This window comes from Triticum dicoccoides, chromosome 3A (assembly GCF_002162155.2).
Source record: "Triticum dicoccoides isolate Atlit2015 ecotype Zavitan chromosome 3A, WEW_v2.0, whole genome shotgun sequence".
Lineage (NCBI taxonomy): Eukaryota > Viridiplantae > Streptophyta > Magnoliopsida > Poales > Poaceae > Triticum > Triticum dicoccoides.
In genome coordinates this window covers 512,045,207-512,069,727 of record NC_041384.1, presented here as the reverse complement: position 1 = coordinate 512,069,727, position 24,521 = coordinate 512,045,207, and the positions used below count along the sequence as shown (strand labels likewise).

Here is a 24,521-nt window from a genome sequence, read left to right as displayed (position 1 = left end):
CCCATAGTAGCATGTGGCTGCACACGGAAGTTTCTAGCATGAATTACCTTATGATCCCTTTGAGCCTGGGTGGCGGTCCGAAAAAAAACAGGCAAGTCCTGATAGACATCAGGTGCCTCAATCCACCCAGATGTGTGTTTAAGTTGCCACCTTAGATAAACCATTAAAATTATCACTCACATCTGTCATGGATATCACTCACCCAATCCACGTCTACTAGCATAGCATGGCATAATAAGCAAACGTAGAAGTAACTCCCAAGGGTTTGATAATAATACAGGTAATAGGTACTACCTCATCTACTACCCATCCCACAGTTTAATTAGATCCTAATCATGCAATGTGTGAGGATTGATCTAATGCAATAAAACTGGGTTGTAGAAAAGGTATGACCAAAGTGTGAACTTGCCTGCAATGTTGATGAAGATGATTCGCACTCAAAACTCGTGATAGATCTACTCGTCACACTCCGGTCAATCTATCGTAAGCAAACAATAGTAACCACACAATAAGTACTCATCTAATGCACAAGTAAAACTCGAACAAGAGAACGAACCAGATAGTTCAACTTAAGAACTCCGGTTGCAAAGAAAGAACGAACCGAACAAGGAAACGGAAAACAAACGGCGGAAGAAAACAACTCGGTTCTAGCAAGTTGAAACTAGGTCAAAATTTTACAGTAGCAAAAGCTTTTTCAAGTTGATTAGACGGAACGGCGGTTTCGAGACGAAACTCCAGGCGCTTGAATCACCTGATTCCGATAAACGGGCGAGAAGATAAACTAGAACGAAGATCGGATCTGAGATCGCGATCGCGGAATAATTCCGATGAGAAGAAAAAGAAGAACGGTTAAACGAACAGGCGTTGTTAACCGGGAATAATCGGTGATCACGTTCATTGAGATGAACGATCCGAAAGAAGAACGAAAACTAATCTAGGGTTTCGGAAAAAGAGATCGAAACGAAAAACCGATCTAGAACACCGGAACGGTTTAGCGAAAAACCGGAAAGAAAATGAATCGGAGAGAAAACGGAACGATCTTCTAGAAGAAAAATCGAACCGGGGAAGAAAAGAGACGCGGCGCGGTACCTCCGGCGAGGGGCTCCGGCGAACGGCGGCGTAAGGCGGCGGCGTTGGGCGGCGGCGGTGGTGGTGTAGGGCGGCGGTGGGTGAGGCGGCGCGGGGTGAGGCGGCGCGGTGTGGCGCGGCTTGGGAGGAGAGGGGCTTTGATTTGATGTTTAGAGGGGGGGGGGTCTTTGGGTATTTATATTGGTGAGGGGAGAGATTACTTGGGGTAGGGGACAAAAAATAGAATAGGAAAAAGAGTAGGAAAAAGAGTCCTAGAAGAAAAACGTAACAAAGGAAAGAGGAGGGGGCTACCCTAGAATCCTTTTAGGATTCGTAGAGCAAGAGGCGGCGGCCTGGGGCGCTCCTGGCGCCTGGCACTGCGCTACGCGTAGGGAGGCTGCGGCTTGGCTTGGGCCTTTGGCCCGGCTGGGCCTTGGTCCAGTTTTTTCTTTTTTTTTGTTTTTTCTTTTAAATAATTCCGCGCGCAGAAAAACAAAGAAAAAGAAAACTAAACGAACTCTGAAAAACCTAAAGTAAATTTCCCCCGACTCCTAAAAATGAGTCGAACAAAATGAACTTTTCTCCGGGCCTAAAATGCAATTTTCGAAAACGCGCATTTTCCCTATGCAAATAAAATGCGAATAAACACCGGAAAACAAAATTTGTTTTATCCATTAGATCTTCATTTTTCCTATATTTTGGGAAGTCATATTATTCCCTCTCTTATATTTTTTTTGACGTTGGAAAATAATTGAAGATGAAATAAATAAATCAAATGATCCTCTTTTCCAATTCGAGAAAACTCTCAAATAAGAAAATAACGAAATCTCCAACTCTCTCCGAAGGTCCTTGAGTTGCGTGAAATTTCTAGGATCGACCAAAAAGCAAGAAAATAAGATATGCATGATGATCTAATGTATTCCAATTTGAAAAAAATAAATTCAAAAGAACTTTGAATTTAATTCTTTGAAACTCCCAACTCATATTTCATAATTTGAAGAAGTCATTTTATCTTCTCTCGTGAAAATCATTGAGTTGCTTAAAGTTTTTGAATTGGAAATATTTCCCAATGGAATTCAAATATTTTTCCAAACACCCTTTTCATTTTAAATGGAAGAAGTCATGTCATCTTCTCTCTAGGGTTTTGTATTTGAAAAGAATTTGAATTCACGAAGATCAGAAAACAAATATGAAAGTTTGGGAAAGTCCTTTTATTCCCTCTCATTTAACTTTCAAAAGTTTCGAATTTCACTCATTTTCAGTCAATCAATCAAACAGTCAATCAACTCTATCTATTTATTATAACATTCCAAAATTTAGAATTTTGGGATGTTACAGTAGGGGATCTATCGTAGTCCTTTCGATAAGTAAGAGTGTCGAACCCAACGAGGAGCAGAAGGAAATGACAAGCGATTTTCAGTAAGGTATTCTCTATAAGCACTGAAATTATTGGTAACAGATAGTTTTGTGATAAGATAATTGGTAACGAGTAACATGCAATAAATTAAATAAGGTGCAACAAGATGGCCCAATCCTTTTTGTAGCAAAGGACAAGCCTGGACAAACTCTTATATAAAGGAAAACGCTCCCGAGGACACGTGGGAATTATCGTCAAGCTAGTTTTCATCACGCTCATATGATTCACGTTCGGTACTTTGATAATTTGATATGTGGGTGGACCAGTGCTTGGGTACTGCCCTTACTTGGACAAGTATCCCACTTATGATTAACCACAATTGCAAGCATCCGCAACTACAACAGAAGAATTAAGGTAAACCTAACCATAACATGAAACATATGGATCCAAATCAGCCCCTTACGAAGCAACGCATAAACTAGGGTTTAAGCTTCTGTCACTCTAGCAACCCATCATCTACTTATTACTTCCCAATGCCTTCCTCTAGGCCCAAACAATGGTGAAGTGTCATGTAGTCGACATTCACATAACACCACTAGAGGAAAGACAACACACATCTCATCAAAATATCGAACAAATACCAAATTCACATGACTACTTATAGCAAGACTTCTCCCATGTCCTCAGGAACAAACGTAACTACTCACAAATAATATTCATGTTCATAATCAGAGGGGTATTAATATGCATAATGGATCTGAACATATGACCTTCAACCAATTAAACCAACTAGCATCAACTACAAGGAGTAATCAACACTACTAGCAACCCACAGGTACCAATCTGAGGCTTTGGGGCAAAGATTGAATACAAGAGATGAACTAAGGTTTGAGAGGAGATGGTGCTGGTGAAGATGTTGATGGAGATTGACCCCTTCCCGATGAGAGGATCGATGGTGATGACGACGGTGATGATTTCCCCCTCCCGGAGGGAAGTTTCCCCGGCAGAACAACTCCGCCGGAGCCCTAGATTGGTTCCGCCAAGGTTCCGCCTCATGGCGGCGGAGTTTCTTCCTGAAAGCTTGCTTATGATTTTTTTTCAGGGTAAAAGACTTCATATAGCTAGAGATGGGCATCGGAGGGCCATCAGGGGGCCCACGAGGTAGGGGGCGTGTCCAGGGGGGTAGGGCGCCCCCCACCCTCGTGGACGGTGGCTGGCCCCCTCTGGTATTTTCTTCACTCAGTATTTTTTATTAAATCCAAAAATGACTTCCGTGAAGTTTCAGGACTTTTGGAGCTGTGCAGAATAGGTCTCTAATATTTGCTCCTTTTCCAGCCCAGAATTCCAGCTGCCGACATTCTCCCTCTTCATGTAAACCTTGTAAAAAAAGAGAGAAAAGGCATAAGTATTGTAGCATAACGTGTAATAACAGCCCATAATGCAATAAATATCAATATAAAAGCATGATGCAAAATAGACGTATCACATGTCATCTTACTTAATGCGTTACTCCGTTCTTTATGAACTTAATACTCTAGATGCATGCTGGAAAGCGGTCGATGTGTGGAGTAATAATAGTAGATGCAGAATCGTTTCGGTCTACTTGACACAGACGTGATGCCTATATTCATGATCATTGCCTTAGATATCGTCATAACTTTGCGCTTTTGTATCAATTGCTCGGCAGTAATTTGTTCACCCATCATATTATTTTGCTATCTTGAGAGAAGCCTCTAGTGAGACCTATGGCCCCTGGGTCTATTGTCCATCATATAAGTTTCCGATCTACAATATTAGTTTCCGATCTACTATTTTGCAATCTTTTACTTTCTGATCTATAAACCAAAAATACCAAAAATATTTACTTTATCATTTATCTATCTCTATCAGATCTCACTTTTGCAAGTAATTGTGAAGGGATTGACAACCCCTTTATCATGTTGGGTGCAAATTGTTTGATTGTTTGTGTAGGTATTCGGTGATTTGTGCGTTGTCTCCTACTGGATTGATACCTTGGTTCTCAAACCGAGGGAAATACTTATCTCCACTTTGCTGCATCACCCTTTCCTCTTCAAGGGAAAAATCAACGCAAGCTCAAGAAGTAGCATCCTCATAATTAGAAGCCCAATATGGTTCTAATCTCCTCCCTCTAATTCTCCAGCGATGATTAGCTCTAGACGGCGAAGCACTGCCGGATCATGAAGACTGCACACTTCCAACCAAGTAGAGATATGGTACTTTCAGTCTTCGGTTCGATGGACTATTCATGGGCGGTTCGCGGGATCGTTCATCAATGGTTCGAGGGACTCCAAGTACGATCTACACCGACACGTTCTTCTTCCGTTGCAACTCGATGATGGCAACGATCGTGATCCGAACATGTTATGCATCTTCATATTGATCTTGGGTGTGTGTAGGATGCGATTTTTTTTGTTTTCTACTACGCTTCTAACATAAGAAACATGTGGTCGGCGGGCCATCCATTCAAGGAGAGGCCCGTGAACTGCTTTGAGTGAAAAAGGATCTTGAATCTAAACGAAAGCCAACTAAGAGGAGAACTCGCCTGCCAAGCCGAAGACTATAGGCCAGAAACATCAGTCCGAGGATGGAGCTTCCGTCATTGGCTTTGAAGACATGTTTAGGGGCTATTGGCGGTGTCCTTAACTAGGGGGTGCCAACCGATGCAACCTAGAATCCCTGGGCCGAGCCTACGACCCACGGATCTCAAATAAGGGAGGACTCTCGAAGCCTCAAACTCAATCGTGTAGACGGATATTGCCGAAGACTTGCCATGTACTTCAAGGACGCTCCAAATGTCGGCGTGTTTATTCCTAGCTGGCAACTCACCATGTGTAATCCTAGATACCCCTGATGCCTATATAAACTAGAGGATTTAGTCCATAGATACATGATCACAATTACCAACCTTAGGGTTTAGAACACAACATACGATCTCGAGGTAGATCAACCTGTACTCGATACTCCATCATCAATATAATCATGTAGCACATAGGGTTTTACCTCTTCAAGAGGGCCCGAACATGGGTAAGCACTGTCTCCCTTGTCTCCTGTTCACCATCGTCCCAAGATCCACAGCTCGGAACCCCCTGTCCGAGATCTACCTCTTTTAGTACCGACAAGCACCCCCAGGTACCAATACGAGGTTTGATACAAAGATTAAACACACAAGATGAACTAGGGTTCATAGATGAGATGGTGCTGGTGAAGTTTTTGATGAAGATGATGATTCCCACGATGAGGAGAGCTTTTGCTGATGATGAAGGCTTCGATTTCCCCCTCTTGGAGGAAAGTATCACTGGCTGAATTGCTCCGCCGGAAAACAAAAGTGCTCTTCCCCTGGTTTCACCTTGAGATGGTGGCAGAAAGTCCCGAAACTCTTCTTCTTATTTTATTTTTCTAGGGCAAATGGCAATATATAGTAGAAGAATGTTGTGAGGGGACCTACGTCGGGTAGTATGCGTGGGATAACATGATCCATATTTGGTTAATCTCGTTGAATTTGAACTATTGTTGTACTAGACATATTTTCATGCTATTTATGGATGCTTTGTGATTTTTTCTATCCAAACCTTGATGAATTCCGTCGTGTTTGATGAAAATCGCTGGATTAGTTGAAATCTGGTTTGAAATGCATATGGATTGCCTTGAATGACCGGCTCCCAACCTCGGGTAATCAAGGGAGCTCCTAGTCAGCGCTGCAGGCGCCCGTTAACGAGCTGGCGCTTGCAGCGTCGCTGGCATGGGCCGGCCCAACGCGCCCTTGCACTCGTTCGCTTTTGAAGTAAAAATTCAATAAAACCTGAGGATAACTGGGGATTCGAACTCTTGATCGCTTTGTAGCGAGTGCACCACACTAACCACCAGAACAAACTAACTTTCTTGTCTTCTACAAGAAAACAGTTCTAGTTAACCTTTTCATGCAGTAAAACATTAATATATACTCAATATAAATTATCTAAAAAAAACATAAATTCGAAAAAAAGTTCATCAAATTTTAAGCAAAGTTTAAAAAAATGAAAAAGGTTCATCGATTTTCAAAAAAAGTTCACCGAATTTGAAAAAAGTTCACCAAATTCGAAGAAAAGTTCATCGTATTCGAAAAAAAGTTCATCGAATTCAAAAAAAAGTTCATTAGATTCTAAAAAAGTTCATCGAATTCGAAAAAAGTTCATCGAATTCGAAAAAAGTTCATCGCATTTAGAAAAAGTTCATTGAATTTAAAAAAGTTCAAGTAATCTGAAAAAAGTTCATCAAATTTAAAAAAAGTTCATGTAATATGAAAAAAGTTCATCGAATTCAGAAAAAGTTTGCCAAATTTGAAAAAGTTCATGTAATCTGGAAAAAGTTCATCGATTTTAAAAAAATTGTTCATCGAATTTGAAAAAATTTCATGTAATCTAAAAAAAGTTCATCGAAATCAGAAAAAGTTCATCGAATTTGAATACAGTTCATGTAATCTGAAAAAGTACAACGATTTAAAAAAACATGACATTCTTTAAAAAAATCACGCATTAAAAAAACAAAAAAGAAAAAAAAAGGGAAAAACGAATAAAACCGTCAAGAATTCGCGAACCAGAAGAAATAAAATTAAAAGAAAGAGCGACTTAACTTAGCACACAACAAGCGCCATGTCGTAGTGGTTGGAGCGCAGCAATCGTAACGAGTCCGGCGTGGGTTCGGTTCCAAGTTCTCTCACTTTTTAACGTTTCCACAAAACTAGAGTGGGCCGGCCCAGCTTGGACTGCTGCAGGCGCCCGTTTGCAAATTGCACTGTAACGGGCGCCTGCAGCGCTAAATAGGAAATGCCGGCAATCAAAATGAAGCTGGCGATATGAGCTGGATCCAGGGCGCAGGCAGAACGTACCACACCACAAGCCCAGCCCATACCAGCTTCCAGTGAGCTCAAGCCCACCCAGTGAATGGCAAACCCACCTGCGCCACCACTTCGCCACCACCGCTTCCCCCGATGCCGTCGTCGACGATCCGGAGCATCTCCATCACAGTATCTGACGACGACGGCGCCGCGGCGCCCCGGCGTACCCGCGCCGGTCGACGGAAGGTGGCGCGCAGCTTGGGGCAGCGCGCCGTGCGGCTCGTGGCCCGGTGGTGGCCTATCCTCCTGCTCCTCCCGGCCGTCGCGCTGCTACTCTTCGAGGCCTCCCGGCTCCGTGCCTCTCCGAGCCCCGCCCCGCCAGTATCGAGCAGCCTTGGCCGCCTAGACCCGACCACGCGCCTCGTCCATGGCGTGCGCGAGCGTGAGTCCCTTACTCTGTTTCGATCTACTCTAGCTCGTCCCCAAATTCCCCGTGCTCTTGTGGTTCCCAACTCCCAATAAAGTTTACCACGGATTTGAGAAATTGGACTGTAAGAGTCGGCTTTCGTAGTAATTTGATAATGCGAGTGCTGTATTGCAGAATGTGCTGAGATTATGGTGGTGTCTTAGACTACTTATCTGCACAAACCATTGGAAAGTATCATGGCAACTGGAGATTTGGACTTAGCAGATCGTGCACATTGGGAAATGGCCTTAATAGGATTATGATTCTCGAAGTCTTCTTAGTTTCTTACAAACCAGATGTTTGGATCTTGATAAGTCAAATCGCATGTCCATACTTAAGTAAAGTTGTTCCAAAAAACCAGAGAGCATGTATCATGTCAAATTTGTTTGGCTGAGTGACTATTATTGGCTTATGTACTAAATAAGGACTTGATTAGTTTTGTATTCTTGATGTTAACAGCGTGCCTGAAGGTTCTTAGCCCGAAGAGTATAGAAAATTTGGTATTTCATGAAGGCTCGGGACTTGATGCTGTGGTCAAGAGGATTATATACAAAACTGACGATGACGACTATGACTCACACCACTCTGAGGCAAACTCTACCTATTTACTGCAGCACGCAGAAGCTACCAGATTCAATTTGTTTACAGGATTCCAAACAGTTCCTGAAAGAGAAGAGAGCTTCAAGGTTCTTATGCTGGCTAACATACTATTTTGCGGTTACAAACCTATGCCATTTTAGACCTATTTAATGTGTTTCACTACTTCTCCAGGTGAATGAGACTGTTAGTGTGCACTGTGGTTTCTATAGTGACAATGGCGGTTTCAAAATTTCGGATGATGATGTCAGATACATGAGAACCTGTAAAGTTGTTGTGTCTACCTGCGCATTCGGTGGCGGGGATGATCTATATCAACCTATTGGAATGGTCAATTCTTCTATTGGAAAGGTATTTGAGCATTCAGCATTCTCAGAAATGTCGTTTCTGTGTAAACCATCGCATGTGATGGCTCTGAGGATTCAGGATGGATTGACTTATGATAAAGCAGGTCTGCTATGTGGCTTTCTGGGATGCGGTCACACTATCAACTCAAGAAGCTGAAGGAAAATTAACTGGCGACAATGAAATGATAGGAAGGTGGCGTATCATTGTTGTCAAGAATCTCCCCTTTGTGGATCAACGTTTAAATGGGAAAATACCGAAGGTAAATCTGCAGCTGTCATAGTCCATTGTGCCAGCTTCCATATTCTCAAAATACTAGCTCATGTGGGATTTGACCTAATAAAGTACTACCTCCGTCCTGGTTTATTGATCCCCTTCGTACTTTGTGCCAAATTTTGACCATAAATTTAACTAACAAAATGCTAATGGATGTCATAAAAAATTATATCAATGGATTCGTATTCGAACATAGTTTCCAATGATATAACTTTTGTTATGTGTAACTTATATTTTATTAGTTAAAATCATGGTCAAGGAAGGGGAGCCTTGGCGCAGTTGTAAAGCTGCTGCCTTGTGACCATGAGGTCACAGGTTCAAGTCCTGGAAACAGCCTCTTGGAGAAATGTAGGGAAAGGCTGCGTCCAATAGACCCAAAGTGATCGGACCCTTCCCCGGACCCTGCGCAAGCGGGAGCTACATGCACCGGGCTGCCCTTAGTTAAAATCATGGGCAAAATATGACCCAAAATACAAAGGGAACTAATAAACCAGGACTGAGGTAGTAGTCTCTCTGTAAAATGTGAGCCGTATTCGCTATTTCTGTTATTTGGTAATAGTAACTTCAGTTATGCCGCCTCATAAAGTGAACCGCTTAGATGTTAAATCTGCTGATTTGTGTTTTTGCCTTAATTTTACATGTGGGATTGCATAACTATGTACATTCTGGTAGTAAAATGCATAGCATCATTTTTGCAGATGTTGACTCACCGACTTTTCCCAGAAGCAAGTTACTCTATATGGGTAGACTCTAAATACCAGTTCAGAAGAGATCCAATAGGAGTGCTTGAAGCACTTCTTTGGAGGACAAACTCTACCTTTGCTATTTCTGAACATGGAGCACGGACTAACATTTATGATGAGGGGAAAGCGATTGTTCAAAAGCACAAGGCTACTCCTGAAGAAGTAGAGGTTCAGCTAACTCAATATCGTCAAGACGGCATGCCAGATGAAAAAAGACTACATGGATTAAAAGGTATGCGTTTAATTTTGACTAATTTAACTTGCACATGTGGATTTTTTTTCTCGAGGCTAATTTCTGCTGAAGCATGGTTGTGGTATGAATATGACCAAGCCTTTTGTTTTCTTTCAGCTTTGGCTGAAGCTTCTATCATTGTGAGGGAGCTGACCCCATTGACGAATCATTTCATGTGTGCTTGGTTCAATGAAGTTGTTCGTTTCACATCTCGGGATCAACTCAGTTTTCCGTATGTACTATGGCGTCTAAACATGCCAGGAATCAACATGTTTCCTGTGTGCACTCGAAGGGACCTTGTGAACAGTTTGGGTCACACAAGGAAAGTAAAACCTCTTACACAGACGAATTCAGATTCTTCCACGGCATGACCTTTCTTCTTGTTCATTTGCGGACAGTCAACTAACCGGTGGTTTACGTGGTTCTAGGCTTCCACTTGTCTTGATCCACAGTTTTGTTGTAAATTATTCTTTTGATTTTCTTCCTCGAGAAACATCATGACTTGGTTGTACAAGGACTTGCACCTGTTACACGTCAAAAGCTGTTGCTTTTCTGTATGTTGACATTATTACCTGTACAAATCACGTTTTCTTTTGGTTGGAAGGAGCACTATTCTGGTTCCATTTTACAAGTATGAACATTACCTCCCAACTATTCTACTTTTCAAGTGCAATCTTATCCATGAAAATTAGAAACGAACTCTTTTGCTATGGTTTACGCTGTTACAAACTGTATTTCAGTAGTCCAAGTAGATGCATATCTACCAGAATGTACTTACTGTCATCTGTTCCAAGCTCCAACCATGCTATGCAAACTCCTCTTCTTCTTTTTCTAGAGAACATACCTAGCCCCTTTTTAGGCAGAACTGTTTGTTTTTCTTTAGAATGACATGAAAAAATTAAGGTTGTTTTTTGAGCAAACAGTATGTCTTTATTGATAAATTAGACAAAGTATATCAGATCAAAATAAAATTAAAAGAAACAACAAAAAGCCAAGATAAAACAAAAAATTGCATCATGTCCTTTGTAGTTGTCGACTCTACATTCTTCTCTTGCATCTTAATTTTCCTCCCTTGATACATCTAGTGCAGAAACATCAGAAGACCAAACATCCACAAGCTGAACTAACCTCAAAGGTTTAAAGAATAGCTCCTAATAACACGTAAGAACCTAAGATTGTTGAACGCGCCCAAATAACCTCAAAAGGTTTAAAGAGTCGTATGAGCCACACACTCCTAGCACAGTAGAACCTAAGATTGTTGGACACACTATGGCTGAAGGCAACACCACTTACGAGAAATGTTGCCAAACTGATACTTTGTTGTCGTACTGTCGGGGAAGAAGACCGGAAGCACAAAAGAAAGAATCTGTGGTGATAAGAACATTCTTGACAATACCACCATCACCGTCGCCAAAAATAGGCCGAAGTGCGGATGACAATCCTCAACAATGGGAGTCGTCGATCTGCGGGACCAAAACACCACAACCCCTTCCTCATGTAGGTCGCATCGTGATGCGGATAGGACCACGAATGACATTGTCTTCAACGTCGAGACTTTGCCGTAAAAGAATCAAACGTAGATGAAAAACAAACTAGACCCCGAGCGTTGCTCCGTAGTTCCCCCCACCTCCGAAAGCCGAAAAGGCGAGCAGGAGGCCAGGAGATCCAACCTAAGCCACAAAAACCTAGTGAAGGTCAGCTAGGGCTTTTTTTTTTCTTTGTTGACAATGAGAAAATATAGTAAGGTTGTACTGGCAATTTTTTTTTGAGGAGGAAGGGGATGCATGGGCCTACTCGTTTTCCTTGGAAGCCCATGAGCAAAGCCCATCCCTCCTCCTCTTTCCTTCCCTCTCTCCTTCTATCCCCTTCTTATCCTCTTCCACTCTCCCCGCCTCGCCTCCCCGAAAGGAAATGCCAGTGGCATTCCAGTGAACCCACCCCCGACCTAGGTCCGGACACCGCCGCTGCAATGGCTACGGCCATCTCCGCCTCCGCGCTCCTCTCCTCCGCATTCGCCGGCGATAGGCGCCACCGCCGCGCGGCGAGGCCCGCGCCCCGCCGCGCCGTCCCGGCTGGCCTCACGGTGCGGTGCGAGCAGAGCGACAAGCAGAAGCGGCAGCCTCTTTCCGCACTCGTTCCCCGCGAGCAGCGCTTCATGTTCGAGGGCGACGAGCTCTGCGGACCCGTACGAGCCCCCCTCTTATCTCTTTCTCCTATTCCCTAGTGCTGCAGTTCATATTCAGGAAAGGAGTAGTTATGCTATATGACATTTTTCGGTTTGAAATTCTCAAATGGCTCCTTTCAGTTTCATCAATCCATTGCATCATTAGTCTATCACAGACTCACATGTCACTATACAATGCTCATGGCTCCCTACGCTCCAAAATAAGTGTAGTGGTTTTAATTCAAACCACGAAGTTTATTTATGATGATACATAAACTGTCAAAATTAGCTGCCAATAGTTCGTGGTGCACGAAGATTCATGGAAATGAAAGAAGAATTTAATACAAGAACGAAGCTAATATGGTACAAATGGTTTTGTTCTCGTACATCTGGTAAACAAATGCGGCATTGGCTCATCGTGGCCACCCATGTTTCTGTTTAGTGCTTATGCTCATTAAGACCTCAGCATGACTATCTTGTTTATGTTCTGCCGGTGTATTGGTATCATGGCTTGCTTGCTTGCTTGTGTGTGTGTGTGTGTGTGTGTGTGTGTGTGTAACCTTTTCTGTGTAGTAATCTGATCAATCAATTTAATTTGCAGGACATATGGAACACAACATGGTACCCTAAGGCTGCAGATCACGTAACTACCGAGAAGACGTGGTATGTTGTTGATGCAGAGGACAAGATTCTTGGCAGGCTAGCATCTGCTATCGCAGTGCATATGAGAGGGAAAAATGAGCCTACATACACTCCAAGTGTGGACATGGGGGCTTTTGTTATTGTGGTACGTACCGAAGTAGTTTGTATGGTGTTTACAGAATACCGTAGCACAGTGTTTTCTTCAAGGCAAATAAGTTCATAACATTAGCGGGAGGAAAAAATAAGCACCTAAACCCATCTTGATTCTTGAAACCTATTCCCTCCGTCCCATAATATAAGACGCTTTTTGAGACTATACTAGTGTCAAAAAATGTCTTACATTATGGGACGGAGGGAGTAGATTATATCATCATATTAATGTGACTTTTCATTACAGAAACTACTGTACATTGCTGAGCTGACATACTGAACTATGTGTTTTACATAGGTTAATGCAGAGAAGGTTGCTGTTTCTGGTAAAAAGCGGTCACAGAAGCTCTATAAAAGGCACTCTGGACGGCCCGGTGGAATGAAAGAAGAAACTTTTGATCAGCTTCAGAAAAGGATTCCGGAGAGAATTATCGAACATGCTGTGCGTGGCATGCTTCCTAAGGGCAGGGTAAGAAATCATCTTTTGGCATCTGTTAGTTCTTACCTAATTGGTTGCATCAGGTATTTTGTGTGCCCCAAAGTTTTATTTGTATTACCATGAATTTGAAATGCAGATAAGTTTATTTAATTAAATATTGCCAATAAGTTTTACCTTGCCATTGGCATGAATGTGGAATTACCAAAATATTTGCTCTTAACTTAAGTGCTCAGATGACCCGGCTAACAAGTATTGGATTGTGTTCTCTGAAACGCTCATGTTAGCTAGAAAATATCTTGTGTTTCTAAACCCTTTGAATCTGCCTACTCTCCTGTTAAGTGCTAGTTTTCTCAATTCGCCAAATTTACTCTTTCTGTGATCTTCTCAACCTTTGGACCATTTTGCAGCTGGGAAGAAGACTATTTACCCACCTCAAGGTGTACAAAGGATCAGAGCACCCGCATGTGGCTCAAAAACCTGTTCCACTGCCCATCAGAGACAAAAGAATAATGAAGTCTGGCTAGAGAACCCCTGGATATTGAAAAAAGATACAGCAACCGTGCTTCCCCGCCCAGTGTTAGGAGCGTGACCCGAACATTCATGTCATCTGTCCACAAGAGTGGTGTGTAATTTTTTTGTAATTTAATTATGTTTCTGCAAAAGCTTTCGATTCCTTTCGGTCATAATTATGTCGTATGGTACGATTTGATGGAATCCAAAATCTGAGTTTTGGAAGGTGTAAATTTTGACCAGTGGTTGAGGTAGTTGTCACGACCCTCATCGGATCGGACCAGGGGAGGTAGAGGGAGATCAAGGAGGAGAAGGGGATCGAGGTAGACGAAGGACAGGTGAGGGACTTGTTCAGCAAGAGAGAGAGTACAGAGTTCGACTGAATTCAAAATACAAGCTGCCCGGCCTATGGCCTCACACACGCATATAACCCTGATGGTCCTGGGCCCCACTAGTCATACACACCCACCTAACTGAAGACTAGTCTTCATCCTTTGCACGTGGGCCCTTGTCGTTCTCCTCCCGTAGTCGCACCAGGGTGCCTTGCTGTCCGCCGTCTTGTTTGTGGTTGCAGCAGGAGAGGAGGGCGTGACATTCGCCCCTCCTTGGGAAGGAGCTCCCGCGACGAGATCAATGTCCGAAAAACGCTGCCGCAGGACATTGTAGTTCTCCCATGTCGCGCTCGCCGGCGACAAGGTGCGCCAATGAACCAAGACCTGCAGAATCGCTGTGTTCCCCTGCTTGACCAAACGACGCTCCAAGATGGCTTGCGGCACCAAGTTGCCAATTGTGAGATCAGGTGGCGCCGGCGGCTGATTAAAGACTGGAGAGTAGTCCGGCGTGGACGGCTTGAGCTGCGACACATGGAAAACCGGGTGAATTTTGCTTTCCGGGGGACAATTCGAGCTTGTAGGATGTCGATCCCACCCGACTGATGATCTTGTAGAGGCCAAAGAACTTGTAAGCAAGTTTGGGGCATGGCCGACTGACGACGGAGGACTGCACATATGGCTGCAATTTCAGAAGGACCTGCTCCGGGCATGGCCGACTGACGACGGAGGACTGCACATATGGCTGCAATTTCAGAAGGACCTGCTCCCCCACTGTGAATTCCCTCTCTGTACGTTTGCGGTCCATGTGATGCTTCATCCGTTGTTGGGCACAGAGGAGGTGTGCTTTCAGCATGTCCGTAAATTGTTGGTGCTCGGCGGCTAGTTCCAGGATGGATTCCGGTGTCTTGACTGTGAAGGATTTGGAAGGGCTCCGAAATTGGGTTCCACACCATAGAGGGCCTTGAATGGCGTGCACCCAAGAGCACTGTGATGGCTGGAATTGTACCAGAATTCTGCCATGGACAGCCAACGCTTCCAGCGACGCGGCGTGTCATGGACAACACAACGTAAGTAATGCTCTAGGCACTGGTTGACACGCTCACTCTGCCCATCCGTCTGAGGATGATAGGTTGTGGTGTATAGCAGCTTGGTGCCGACGAGCGCGAACAACTCCCTCCAAAATGCGCTCGTGAAAATCTTATCCCGGTCAGAAACAATTGAGTCTGGCACCCCATGCAGCTTGACGACGTCGTCGAGGAAAACTGAACCACCAGCGGAGCTGTGAAAGGGTGATGCAGCGCCATGAAATGCGCATATTTGGTCAAACGATCCACCACTACAAGGATAACATCCACGCCCTCTGATCGCGGCAGACCTTCGATGAAATCCATTGTGACATCACTCCAAGGACGAGCATGTATTGGTAAAGGTTGCAGAGTGCCCGAGGGATGTGTGTGCTCATGCTTCGCGTGTTGACAGACCGCACACTGCTTCACAAATTCTTCCACCTGAAGTTTCATCCCAGGCCAATAAAACAGATTCTTCAGTCTGAGATAAGTAGGCCGGATCCCTGAGTGACCTCCCATTGTTGCTGAGTGCAACTCGCCGATTAATTTGGTTTGTAATGCAGCATTGTCATCAATCCATAAACGGCCTTTGTACTTGATCATACCCCTATCCAGTTCGTGACCATGATCATCCGGACTATGAACAATCAATGCTTGGAGTAAATCAGTTGCTTTGGCATCAGTTTGATAGGAATTATGAACCTCTTGTATCCAGGAAGGCTGACAAGTGGATGATGCTGTCACTGTGAACAAGTGGCCGACACGGGACAAAGAATCCGCCGCATTATTGTCAATGCCTCGTCTATATTTGAATTTAAACTGAAGACCTCCCAGCTTGGCCATGGCCTTGCGCTGAACTTCCGAGCCAAGTTGTTGTTCCCCGAGCATGCAGAGACTTTTGTGATATGTCAGAATAGTGAATTGGCCTCGCTGCGGGTAGGGGCGCCAGCGATCAATGGCCATCATTACTGCAAGGAATTCCTTTTCGTAGACAGAGAGTTTCAGGTTGTTGACCCCGAGCGCGCGACTGAGGAAAGCGATCGGGTGGCCTTGTTGAGATAATACTGCTCCAATCCCGGTGTCACATGCATCTGTTTCCACTGTAAATGGCAAGGAAAAATTGGGCAGGGCGAGCACCGGTGTTGTGACCATGGCATGTTTCAATTCCAGAAAAGTTGTTGTTGCTGCATCGGTCCAAACAAAACCTTTCTTGCTCAAGAGAGATGTCAGTGGTTTTGTGATAATGTTGTAGTTCTTGACAAATTTACGGTAGTAGCCAGTGAGGCCCAGAAAAGCCCTTAATTTAGTTGGGGAAGACGGTTGTGGGCAGTATTGAATAGCATTAGTCTTATCTGTTTCAGTGGCCACCCCCTTCGCTGATATTACATGACCCAAATAATTGATTGATGTTTGAGCGAATGAGCACTTGGATAACTTCGCATAGAGTTGATGGTGATGCAACAAAGCAAACACTTCTCGTAGGTGCAGTAGATGCTCGTCAAGTGATTGACTGTAAGTGAAGATGTTATCCAGGAAAATGATGACATACTTGCGTGTTCCTGGTGCAAGGACAGAATTCATCAAGCACTGGAAAAGGATGGAAAAAGCGGTAGGCGTAAGCGAGGCGGTTGGCCTTCGCCTAGTGCCTAGCTGGTGCCTAAGCGCCCTAGGCGTGGCCTAGGCGGTAATATAGTTTTTATTCGTAGTGTATTTGTGATTATTATATGGGTGTTGATATTAGTTTAGGGCATATAAATAAGTTACTTACCATCTACTAACATTGGAATATAAACTGTTTGGCATATTAGTGTAGTATGTGGCATGATTTCTTGCTTGGGTAGGCAATTCCTTCCTTGCCCTGCCTAGACCTCCATTTATGCCCTCGGCGAGGCGTTTGGCCATTGCCTAGCGCCTCCTAGGCGCTGCCTTTTCCAATAGAGACTGGAAAGTGGGTGGGCCATTCGTCATCCCGAAGGGCATCACACGAAATTAGAAGTGGCCGTGGTGAGTTTTGAATGCTGTTTTTGGTTCATCTTCTGGGCGCATCCGTATTTGATGGTAGCCTGCCCGTAGATCAATCTTGGAGAAATACTTGCGCCAGCTGGTTCATCAAGGAGCTCATCAATGACAAGCAATGGGAACTTGTTCCTGATGGTAATGTCATTGAGCCGGCGATAATCTATACAGAAACGCCAGGTACCGTCTTTCTTCTTCACGAGCAAAACAGGTGCAACAAAGGGACTGATGCTCGTAGTGATGAGGCCAGCTTTTAGCATCTCTACAACCTGACGTTCTATTTCGTCCTTCTGGAGTGGCGAGTAACGGTACGGTCGGACATTGGGTGGAGAGCAGCCGGGCTTGAGATGAATAGCGTGATCGAACTCACGGTGTGGTGGTAATGTGGTTGGTTCATGAAAAATGTCAGCATATTCATCCAAGAGAGCTTGCAACTATGGGGGTGTGTGATCTTCAGATAACTCTGGTTTGTGCTTAGGATGCAATACCGACAATGCCCACACTTCATTTCCTTGAATCCACTTAGTCAACTGCTCGGCATGTATCTCTATCAATGTCGGCTCTGTCAGAGTACGCACACCTTGCAGTTTGATGTTCATATGAGCGTGTCTGAATTCCATGGTCTTGAGTCCCCAATGAAAGTTCATAGGACTGAATTGAGCGAGCTAGTCGACTCCCAAAATTGCATCATAAGCGTCGAGCTCAAGCAACCGCATATCGGTGCTGAAAGTGTGTCCCTGACACCACCACTGTAATTGAGATACTTGTTGCTTGGACTGCTTTCTCCGCTAGCTACCCTCACTATGACAGGATTGACATTCTGAATTTTACTACCGGCACGCTCTGCAAACGCTGAATTGATGAACGTGTGGGTATTGCCCGAATCCACCAGCAACAACATTACCTGATTGCCAACTAATGTCTTAACCTCATTGTGCCCGACGACTCTGTTCCTGCTACGGCATGCATGGAAATTTGACAGCAAATTGTTTCTTCTTCTGTATTTTCATCCAGCAGCTCAAGAGCACGTATGGCATCATCCGATAGAAGCTCACCATGATCGCCCACCTCAATGGTCAGAAGCTGACCCACCTTGTTACACTTGTGTTCCCGGGAATACTTATCGTCGCACTTAAAACACAGGCCATTGGCTCGCCTGAATTTCCACAGTTGTCGTTCACGGCCAAAATCATACGGGCCTCACTTAGCACCATTGATGTGGGGTTGTACTCGTCCAGGAGCCATTGCGGGCACCGGTGGTGGAGGGATGGCGCGAGTATATACTGGTGGACGACCCCGTGACTTGTAGTGTTCAGATTCTTCCTCCTGAAACCGGGCAAGTGCTGCTGCTCTGGAAACGCTTGTCGGCGCGTGCTGGCGCACTCCTGTGCGGACCTCATCCTGTAGACCGATGATAAACTCTGAGACAAAGAACTTCTAATTCAAGGATGGGTCCAGAGCGATTAGGTGGTACCTAATTGCCTCGAAGGAAAATCTGTAGTCAGCAACAGTGGAGGTCTGCCTGAGGTGATGGAGGCGATGCAGCAGAGCATCGAATTCGTCCTGCCCAAATTCTGCTTGAACTACTTCCATGAATGTGAGCCAATCACCCAGACCATGCATACGCTTGTACGCCTAACACCAGAGTGATGCATGACCATCCATGTAGAGCACGGCCGTACTGACCCAATGCTCCGGCGGTGTCTGATACAACTCAAAATAGGTGTGGCAGAGGTCAAAACAGAGGCGCGTGGCATCACCACCGAACCGAGGGAAGTCATGCTTCGGCGGCTTGTGACGATAATTGGGGTGCCATGACTGCGGTGGCGAGACTTGATGTTCCTGGTGCTCATCGCGACGAACAGGAACGAGCGGTGGGCGATATGGAACATTGAGGAGTTGGGGTCCCTTGTTGACCAACAACGCGACTGGATGCACGGTGGAGGACGAAGGAGCCGCCCGTGTCGTCGTGTCTGTTGCCTGTCTTCGCTTGACCACATCCAATCCCTCGCCGAAATCAGCCACCTGAGTGCTAAGTTGCCGCACCTCGGTCAAGAGCGATGAAAATTTGGCGAGTAATTCCTCCAAGGTTTTATGTACTCCCTCCATGGCTTGGAGCATGAACTTGGTCTGGGCCGATGGAGTCGACGACGGCGCCGTCGTGGCCGCCCCAAATCAAGCCTACCCCGCTCATGATTTGGCATCGGATCGCCAGAGCAACCCAACACCTTTCGCGATGGATTTTACAATCAGATCGAGGGAGTGAGGCGCGGTGGTGGATCGTATGAGTCTCTGTACCAAGTTGTCACGACCCTCGTCGGATCGGACCAGGGGAGGTAGAGGGAGATGATACGTCTCCAACGTATCTATAATTTTTGATTGTTCCATGCTCTTATATTATCTGTTTGGATGTTTATGGGCTTTATTATGCACTTTTATATTATTTTTGGGACTAACCTATTAACCCAGAGCCTAGTGCCAATTTCTGTTTTCCCCTTGTTTCAGTGTTTCACAGAAAAGGAATATCAAACGGAGTCCAGACGGAATGAAACCTTCGGGAGCGTGATTTTTGGAACGAACGTGATCCAGGAGACTTGGAGTTGAAGTCAAGGAAGCTTCGAGGTGGCCACGCGGCAAGGAGGCGCGCCTGCCCCTTGGGCGCGCCCCGCACCCTCGTGGGCCCCTCGTGGCTCCCCTGACCGACTTCTTTCACCTATATATATATATATCCATATACCCTAAAAACATCGGGGAGCAGAATAGATCGGGAGTTCCGCCGCCAGAACCTCCATAGCCACCGAAAACCAATCTAGACCCGTTCCGCCACCCTGTCGGAGAGGGGGAATCCCTCTCCGGTGGCCATCTTCATCATCCCGGTGCTCTCCATGACGAGGAGGGAGTAGTTATCCCTCGAGGCTGAGGGTATGTACCAGTAGCTATGTGTTTGATCTCTCTCTCTCTCTCTCGTGTTCTTGAGGTGATACGATCATGATGTACCGCGAGCTTTGCTATTATAGTTGGATCTTATGATGTTTCTCCCCCTCTACTCTCTTGTAATGGATTGAGTTTTCCCTTTGAAGTTGTCTTATCGGATTGAGTCTTTAAGGATTTGAGAACACTTGATGTATGTCTTGCACGTGATTATCTGTGGTGACAATGGGATATCATGTGATCCACTTGATGTATGTTTTGGTGATCAACTTGTGAGTTCCGTGACCTCGTGAACTTATGCATAGGGGTTGGCACACGTTTTCGTCTTGACTCTCCGGTAGAAACTTTGGGGCACTCTTTGAGGTTCTTTGTGTTGGTTGAATAGATGAATCTGAGATTGTGTGATGCATATCGTATAATCATACCCACAAAATCTTGAAGTGACATTGGAGTATCTAGGTGACATTAGGGTTTTGGTTGATTTGTGTCTTAAGGTGTTATTCTAGTACGATCTCTGTGATAGATTGAACGGAAAGAATAGCTTCATGTTATTTTACTATGGACTCTTGAATAGATCGATCAGAAAGGATAACTTTGAGATGGTTTCGTACCCTACCATAATCTCTTCGTTTGTTCTCCGCTATTAGTGACTTTGGAGTGACTCTTTGTTGCATGTTGAGGGATAGTTATATGATCCAATTATGTTATTATTTTTGAGAGGACTTGCACTAGTGAAAGTATGAACCCTAAGCCTTGTTTCAACGCATTGCAATACCGTTTGTGCTCACTTTTATCATTAGTTACCTTGCTGTTTTTAGATTTTCAGATTACAAAAACCATTATCTACTATCCATATTGCACTTGTATCACCATCTCTTCGCCGAATTAGTGCACCTATACAATTTACCATTGTATTGGGTTTGTTGGGGACACACGAGACTCTTTCTTATTTGGTTGCAGGGTTGCTTGAGAGAGACCATCTTCATCCTACGCCTCCCACGGATTGATAAACCTTAGGTCATCCACTTGAGGGAAATTTGCTACTGTCCTACAAACCTCTGCACTTGGTTGCCCAACAACGTCTACAAGAAGAAGTTTGTGTAGTAGACATCAAGCTCTTTTCTGGCGCCATTGCCGGGGAGGTTACCGCTTGAAGCTATATCTTTAGATCTTGCAATCGAATCTTTTTTGTTTCTTGTTTTATCATTAGTTTAGTTTATAAAAGAAAATTAAAAAAATGGAATTGAGGATACCTCATATGCTTCATCTTTTTAATGTCTTTCATGAAAATAAGGATTCCGATAATTGTGCCAAAGTGTTAGAAGAAGAATGCATTAGAATGTTTGGCACTAAATCTTTGGATGATGAGCATGATTGCAATGTTGTTAGTATGAATTCTTTGAATATCCATGATGCTAATGATATGCAAAGACACAAGCTTGGGGATGCTATGTTTGATGAAGATGATATTTTTTGTCCCCCAAGTTTTGATGAGCAAATTTATTTTGATGATAGCATGCCTCCTATTTATGATGATTATATTGATGAAAGTGGGTTTGGAAGAGTGTCAACTTTAGAAGTAATGATCCCACTATTTTGGAGGATGTTGAATCTTATTGTGATAATTATAAAAGTGGATTTGAAGAGGTCATGACTTTATTTAGTAATGATTCCACTATTTTGGAAGAGGTTCCATTGATTATGAGAACAAAGTTGCTATCTATGATGATTATTGTGATGACATGTATGCTTTAAATAATAATGATATTCATGAAACTTGTCATCATGATTTTACCTTTCAATTGGATTATGCCTCACATGATAGTTATTTTGTTGAGTTTTCTCCCACTACTATTCATGAGAAGAAATTTGCTTATGTGGGGAGTAATAAAAATTGTATGCTTGTGGCTCATGAAAATAATTGTAACACCCCGGATGTAACTTGCCATATTTGTAACTCCAACTCTTGCCTTTTTCGGCTCTAAGTTATGAGATTCCCTTCGTGGTTGGGTTTTTGTCTTCTTTTTGAATTTTGTTCATGTCATGCATTTCATATCATGTCATCATGTGCATCTCATTTGCATACGTGTTCGTCTCATGCATCCGAGCATTTTCCCCGTTGTCCGTTTCGCAATCCGACACTCCCACGCGCACTGGCGTACCCCTTTTGTCTCTTTTCGTGATCGGGTGTTAAACGTTCTCGGAATGGACCGAGATTTTCCAAGTGGCCTTGGTATACCACCGGTAGACCGCCTGTCAAATTTCGTGCCATTTGGAGTCCGTTTGATACTCCAACGGTTAACCGGGTAACCGGGAAAGCCTCTTGTGTGTTGCAGCCCAACGCCCCTCCAAAACGGCCCAATAACCAATCCAAACCAACCTCATGCCCTCCGTCGTCGGATCACGATCGTGTGGGCGAAAACTACACTCCATTTGGACACTCCTACCTCCTCCTACCTATAAATAGGTGCCCCTCCCCGATTTTTCGCGCAGACAAACCCTAGCCCCGCTTCCTCTCCGCCACCGGACACGTCCGGATCAGTCCGGACGCATCCTTGGCGCCGCCCGCAGCCAACCGGCACCCGCCACATGGCGACCGCCGCCGACCCGCGAGGCCTGTGACTGGCCTGTCGTGGATCTAAGACTGACAGTAGAATGGGGGTAGGTATGAGGAGGCAAGATCCTAGCTATGGAGTAGTTGTACACATGAGTTTACGAGTTCAGGCCCTTCGCGGAGTAAGTAACAACCCTACGTCTCGGTGCCCAGAGGCGGTCGACTGGATTGTATGCGTGTGTGAGTTTACAAAAGATGTGAACCTTGTCCCAGAGGAGGGGGTGGCTTATATAGAGTGCGCGAGGACCCCAGCTCCCCTCCGTTACATAGGTTTCAATGTACATTAAGAGTGGAACGTTACTGGTAACGCTAGCAATTAAATGATATAAATGACAATTAAGTCTATCAGTAAACGCTCGACCGTTGTTTGTGCAGAGTGGCTTTAGATCTTCTGTACGTCGAGTAGCTTCTGTGACGGTCGAGTGTCATAGATTCTTCCGAGTGGAATGTCTTTAGTCGAGTGGATGATGATACCCTTCGAATGCTTCTGGCTTTAGGGCGGTGACCTTGGGGAGGGCGTCTAGGTCAGACCTGTGACCCTACCCTAGGTACATAGCTTCATCATTAGCCCCCGAATGGTTCGGGGCTTGAGTGGGAAGGAGTTAAGAATTCTTCTGATTCAATTTCCATGCTTCGGCAGCATCTTATTTGCGATCAACCGAACAATTATGATGATCCTAACTTCTTCTCAGTCGCCTTGATCCATTCTTGGTTTCTGCCGAGTGAACTTTTGCTGCAATTCTCTGAGTGTCGATATGGAAACGATCCTTCGCCTGACAGGTTGCCTTGTTGTGCGCAGATATCGTGGGATTTTGTATTTGGGGAAGCGCGCGAGAAGGAGGAGTCCGCAGTAATCGGATGGGACGAGGCGAGGCCGCCTCGATCACCGCGCCACCTTTTTTGCCACGTGCCTCGCCCGCGATTGTTGAGGGATTTGATTGGATCGTCTGGCCCCACATGTCAGCCACTCGGGGGTCCCATATAAGGTGCCAAATTGGATTTCATGCACAACGTTCCTCCATTTTCTTCCTTTCCCTTCTGCTTTCTCTGCCATCTCCACCTCCGCCCTCAGTGCCGCTGCTCCGTTCGAGCTTCGCCTACGACCATGGGGAAGGAGAAGACGGTGGCCTTGGAGCGTGCAAAGAAGGCGATGACGAAGGCGAAGGGAAAGAGGTCCAGCCAGGGCAGATCCTCGTCGAGATCCGGCCTGCCGCGCGGCTGGATCCAGGGCGACTGGATCTGGTCTACGATCAGCCAAGACAACATCAATGATCTGGTCGAGGGGGGGGGGATGATTCCCCATGAATCGGCATGACTCTCGGAATGAGAGACCGAACCGCATCCGCGTGATGGTGAGTGCGTTCTCCTTGCAACTCATGTTGACCGTGGATTTTCTCTGCCTCCCCATCCTTTCTTCCGGGGATTCCTGAACTTCTTTGGAGCACAACTTCACCATTTCAATCCCAACTCCATCGTATATCTTGCCGCCTATGTATCCATGTGCGAGAACTTCTTAGGTTGTAGGCCACACTGAGGTCTTTTCAAGCATATTTTCACTTGCCGTTCTCAGTCGGTCAAGAAGGCCAATCCGAGTGACAAGAAAACACACGTGATTCAGATGTACGGGGGTCTTGGGATTCAGATGAGGAACAAAAGCACTTTCCCAGCCATGATCCTTCCCGAGTCGGTCCGGGGTTGGCAGTCGACCTGGTTTTATTGTAAAGACCAGCTGACTCCA

General features: G+C 44.9%; 2 protein-coding genes across 2 annotated transcripts; both read left to right on the top strand.

Moving 5' to 3' along the window:
* The first annotated feature begins 7,368 nt into the window (after positions 1 to 7,368).
* LOC119268851 lies at positions 7,369 to 10,552 on the top strand. Its single transcript, XM_037550562.1, has 6 exons — positions 7,369 to 7,701; positions 8,185 to 8,411; positions 8,497 to 8,673; positions 8,774 to 8,929; positions 9,642 to 9,918; positions 10,036 to 10,552. Exons 1-6 carry the CDS (start codon positions 7,413 to 7,415, stop codon positions 10,287 to 10,289), a joined length of 1,380 nt encoding a protein of 459 aa, XP_037406459.1. The 5' UTR covers positions 7,369 to 7,412; the 3' UTR covers positions 10,290 to 10,552.
* A 1,239-nt stretch (positions 10,553 to 11,791) lies between these two features.
* Positions 11,792 to 14,056, top strand: LOC119268850 (50S ribosomal protein L13-like). The gene is made up of 4 exons (XM_037550561.1): positions 11,792 to 12,103; positions 12,684 to 12,869; positions 13,173 to 13,343; positions 13,721 to 14,056. The coding sequence occupies exons 1-4, from the start codon at positions 11,888 to 11,890 to the stop codon at positions 13,835 to 13,837; spliced, it is 690 nt and encodes a 229-aa protein (XP_037406458.1). The 5' UTR covers positions 11,792 to 11,887; the 3' UTR covers positions 13,838 to 14,056.
* The last annotated feature ends 10,465 nt before the right edge of the window (positions 14,057 to 24,521 follow it).

Bases quoted from the DNA above. Each gene is read 5' to 3' on its own strand.
- LOC119268851 (XM_037550562.1), top strand. From the start codon at position 7,413: ATGCCGTCGTCGACGATCCGGAGCATCTCCATCACAGTATCTGACGAC. The intron at 7,702-8,184 runs GTGAGTCCCTTA...TGATGTTAACAG, and splicing joins CGTCCATGGCGTGCGCGAGC to CGTGCCTGAAGGTTCTTAGC. The intron at 8,412-8,496 runs GTTCTTATGCTG...CTACTTCTCCAG, and splicing joins AAAGAGAAGAGAGCTTCAAG to GTGAATGAGACTGTTAGTGT.
- LOC119268850 (XM_037550561.1), top strand. From the start codon at position 11,888: ATGGCTACGGCCATCTCCGCCTCCGCGCTCCTCTCCTCCGCATTCGCC. The intron at 12,104-12,683 runs GTACGAGCCCCC...TTTAATTTGCAG, and splicing joins GCGACGAGCTCTGCGGACCC to GACATATGGAACACAACATG. The intron at 12,870-13,172 runs GTACGTACCGAA...TGTTTTACATAG, and splicing joins TGGGGGCTTTTGTTATTGTG to GTTAATGCAGAGAAGGTTGC.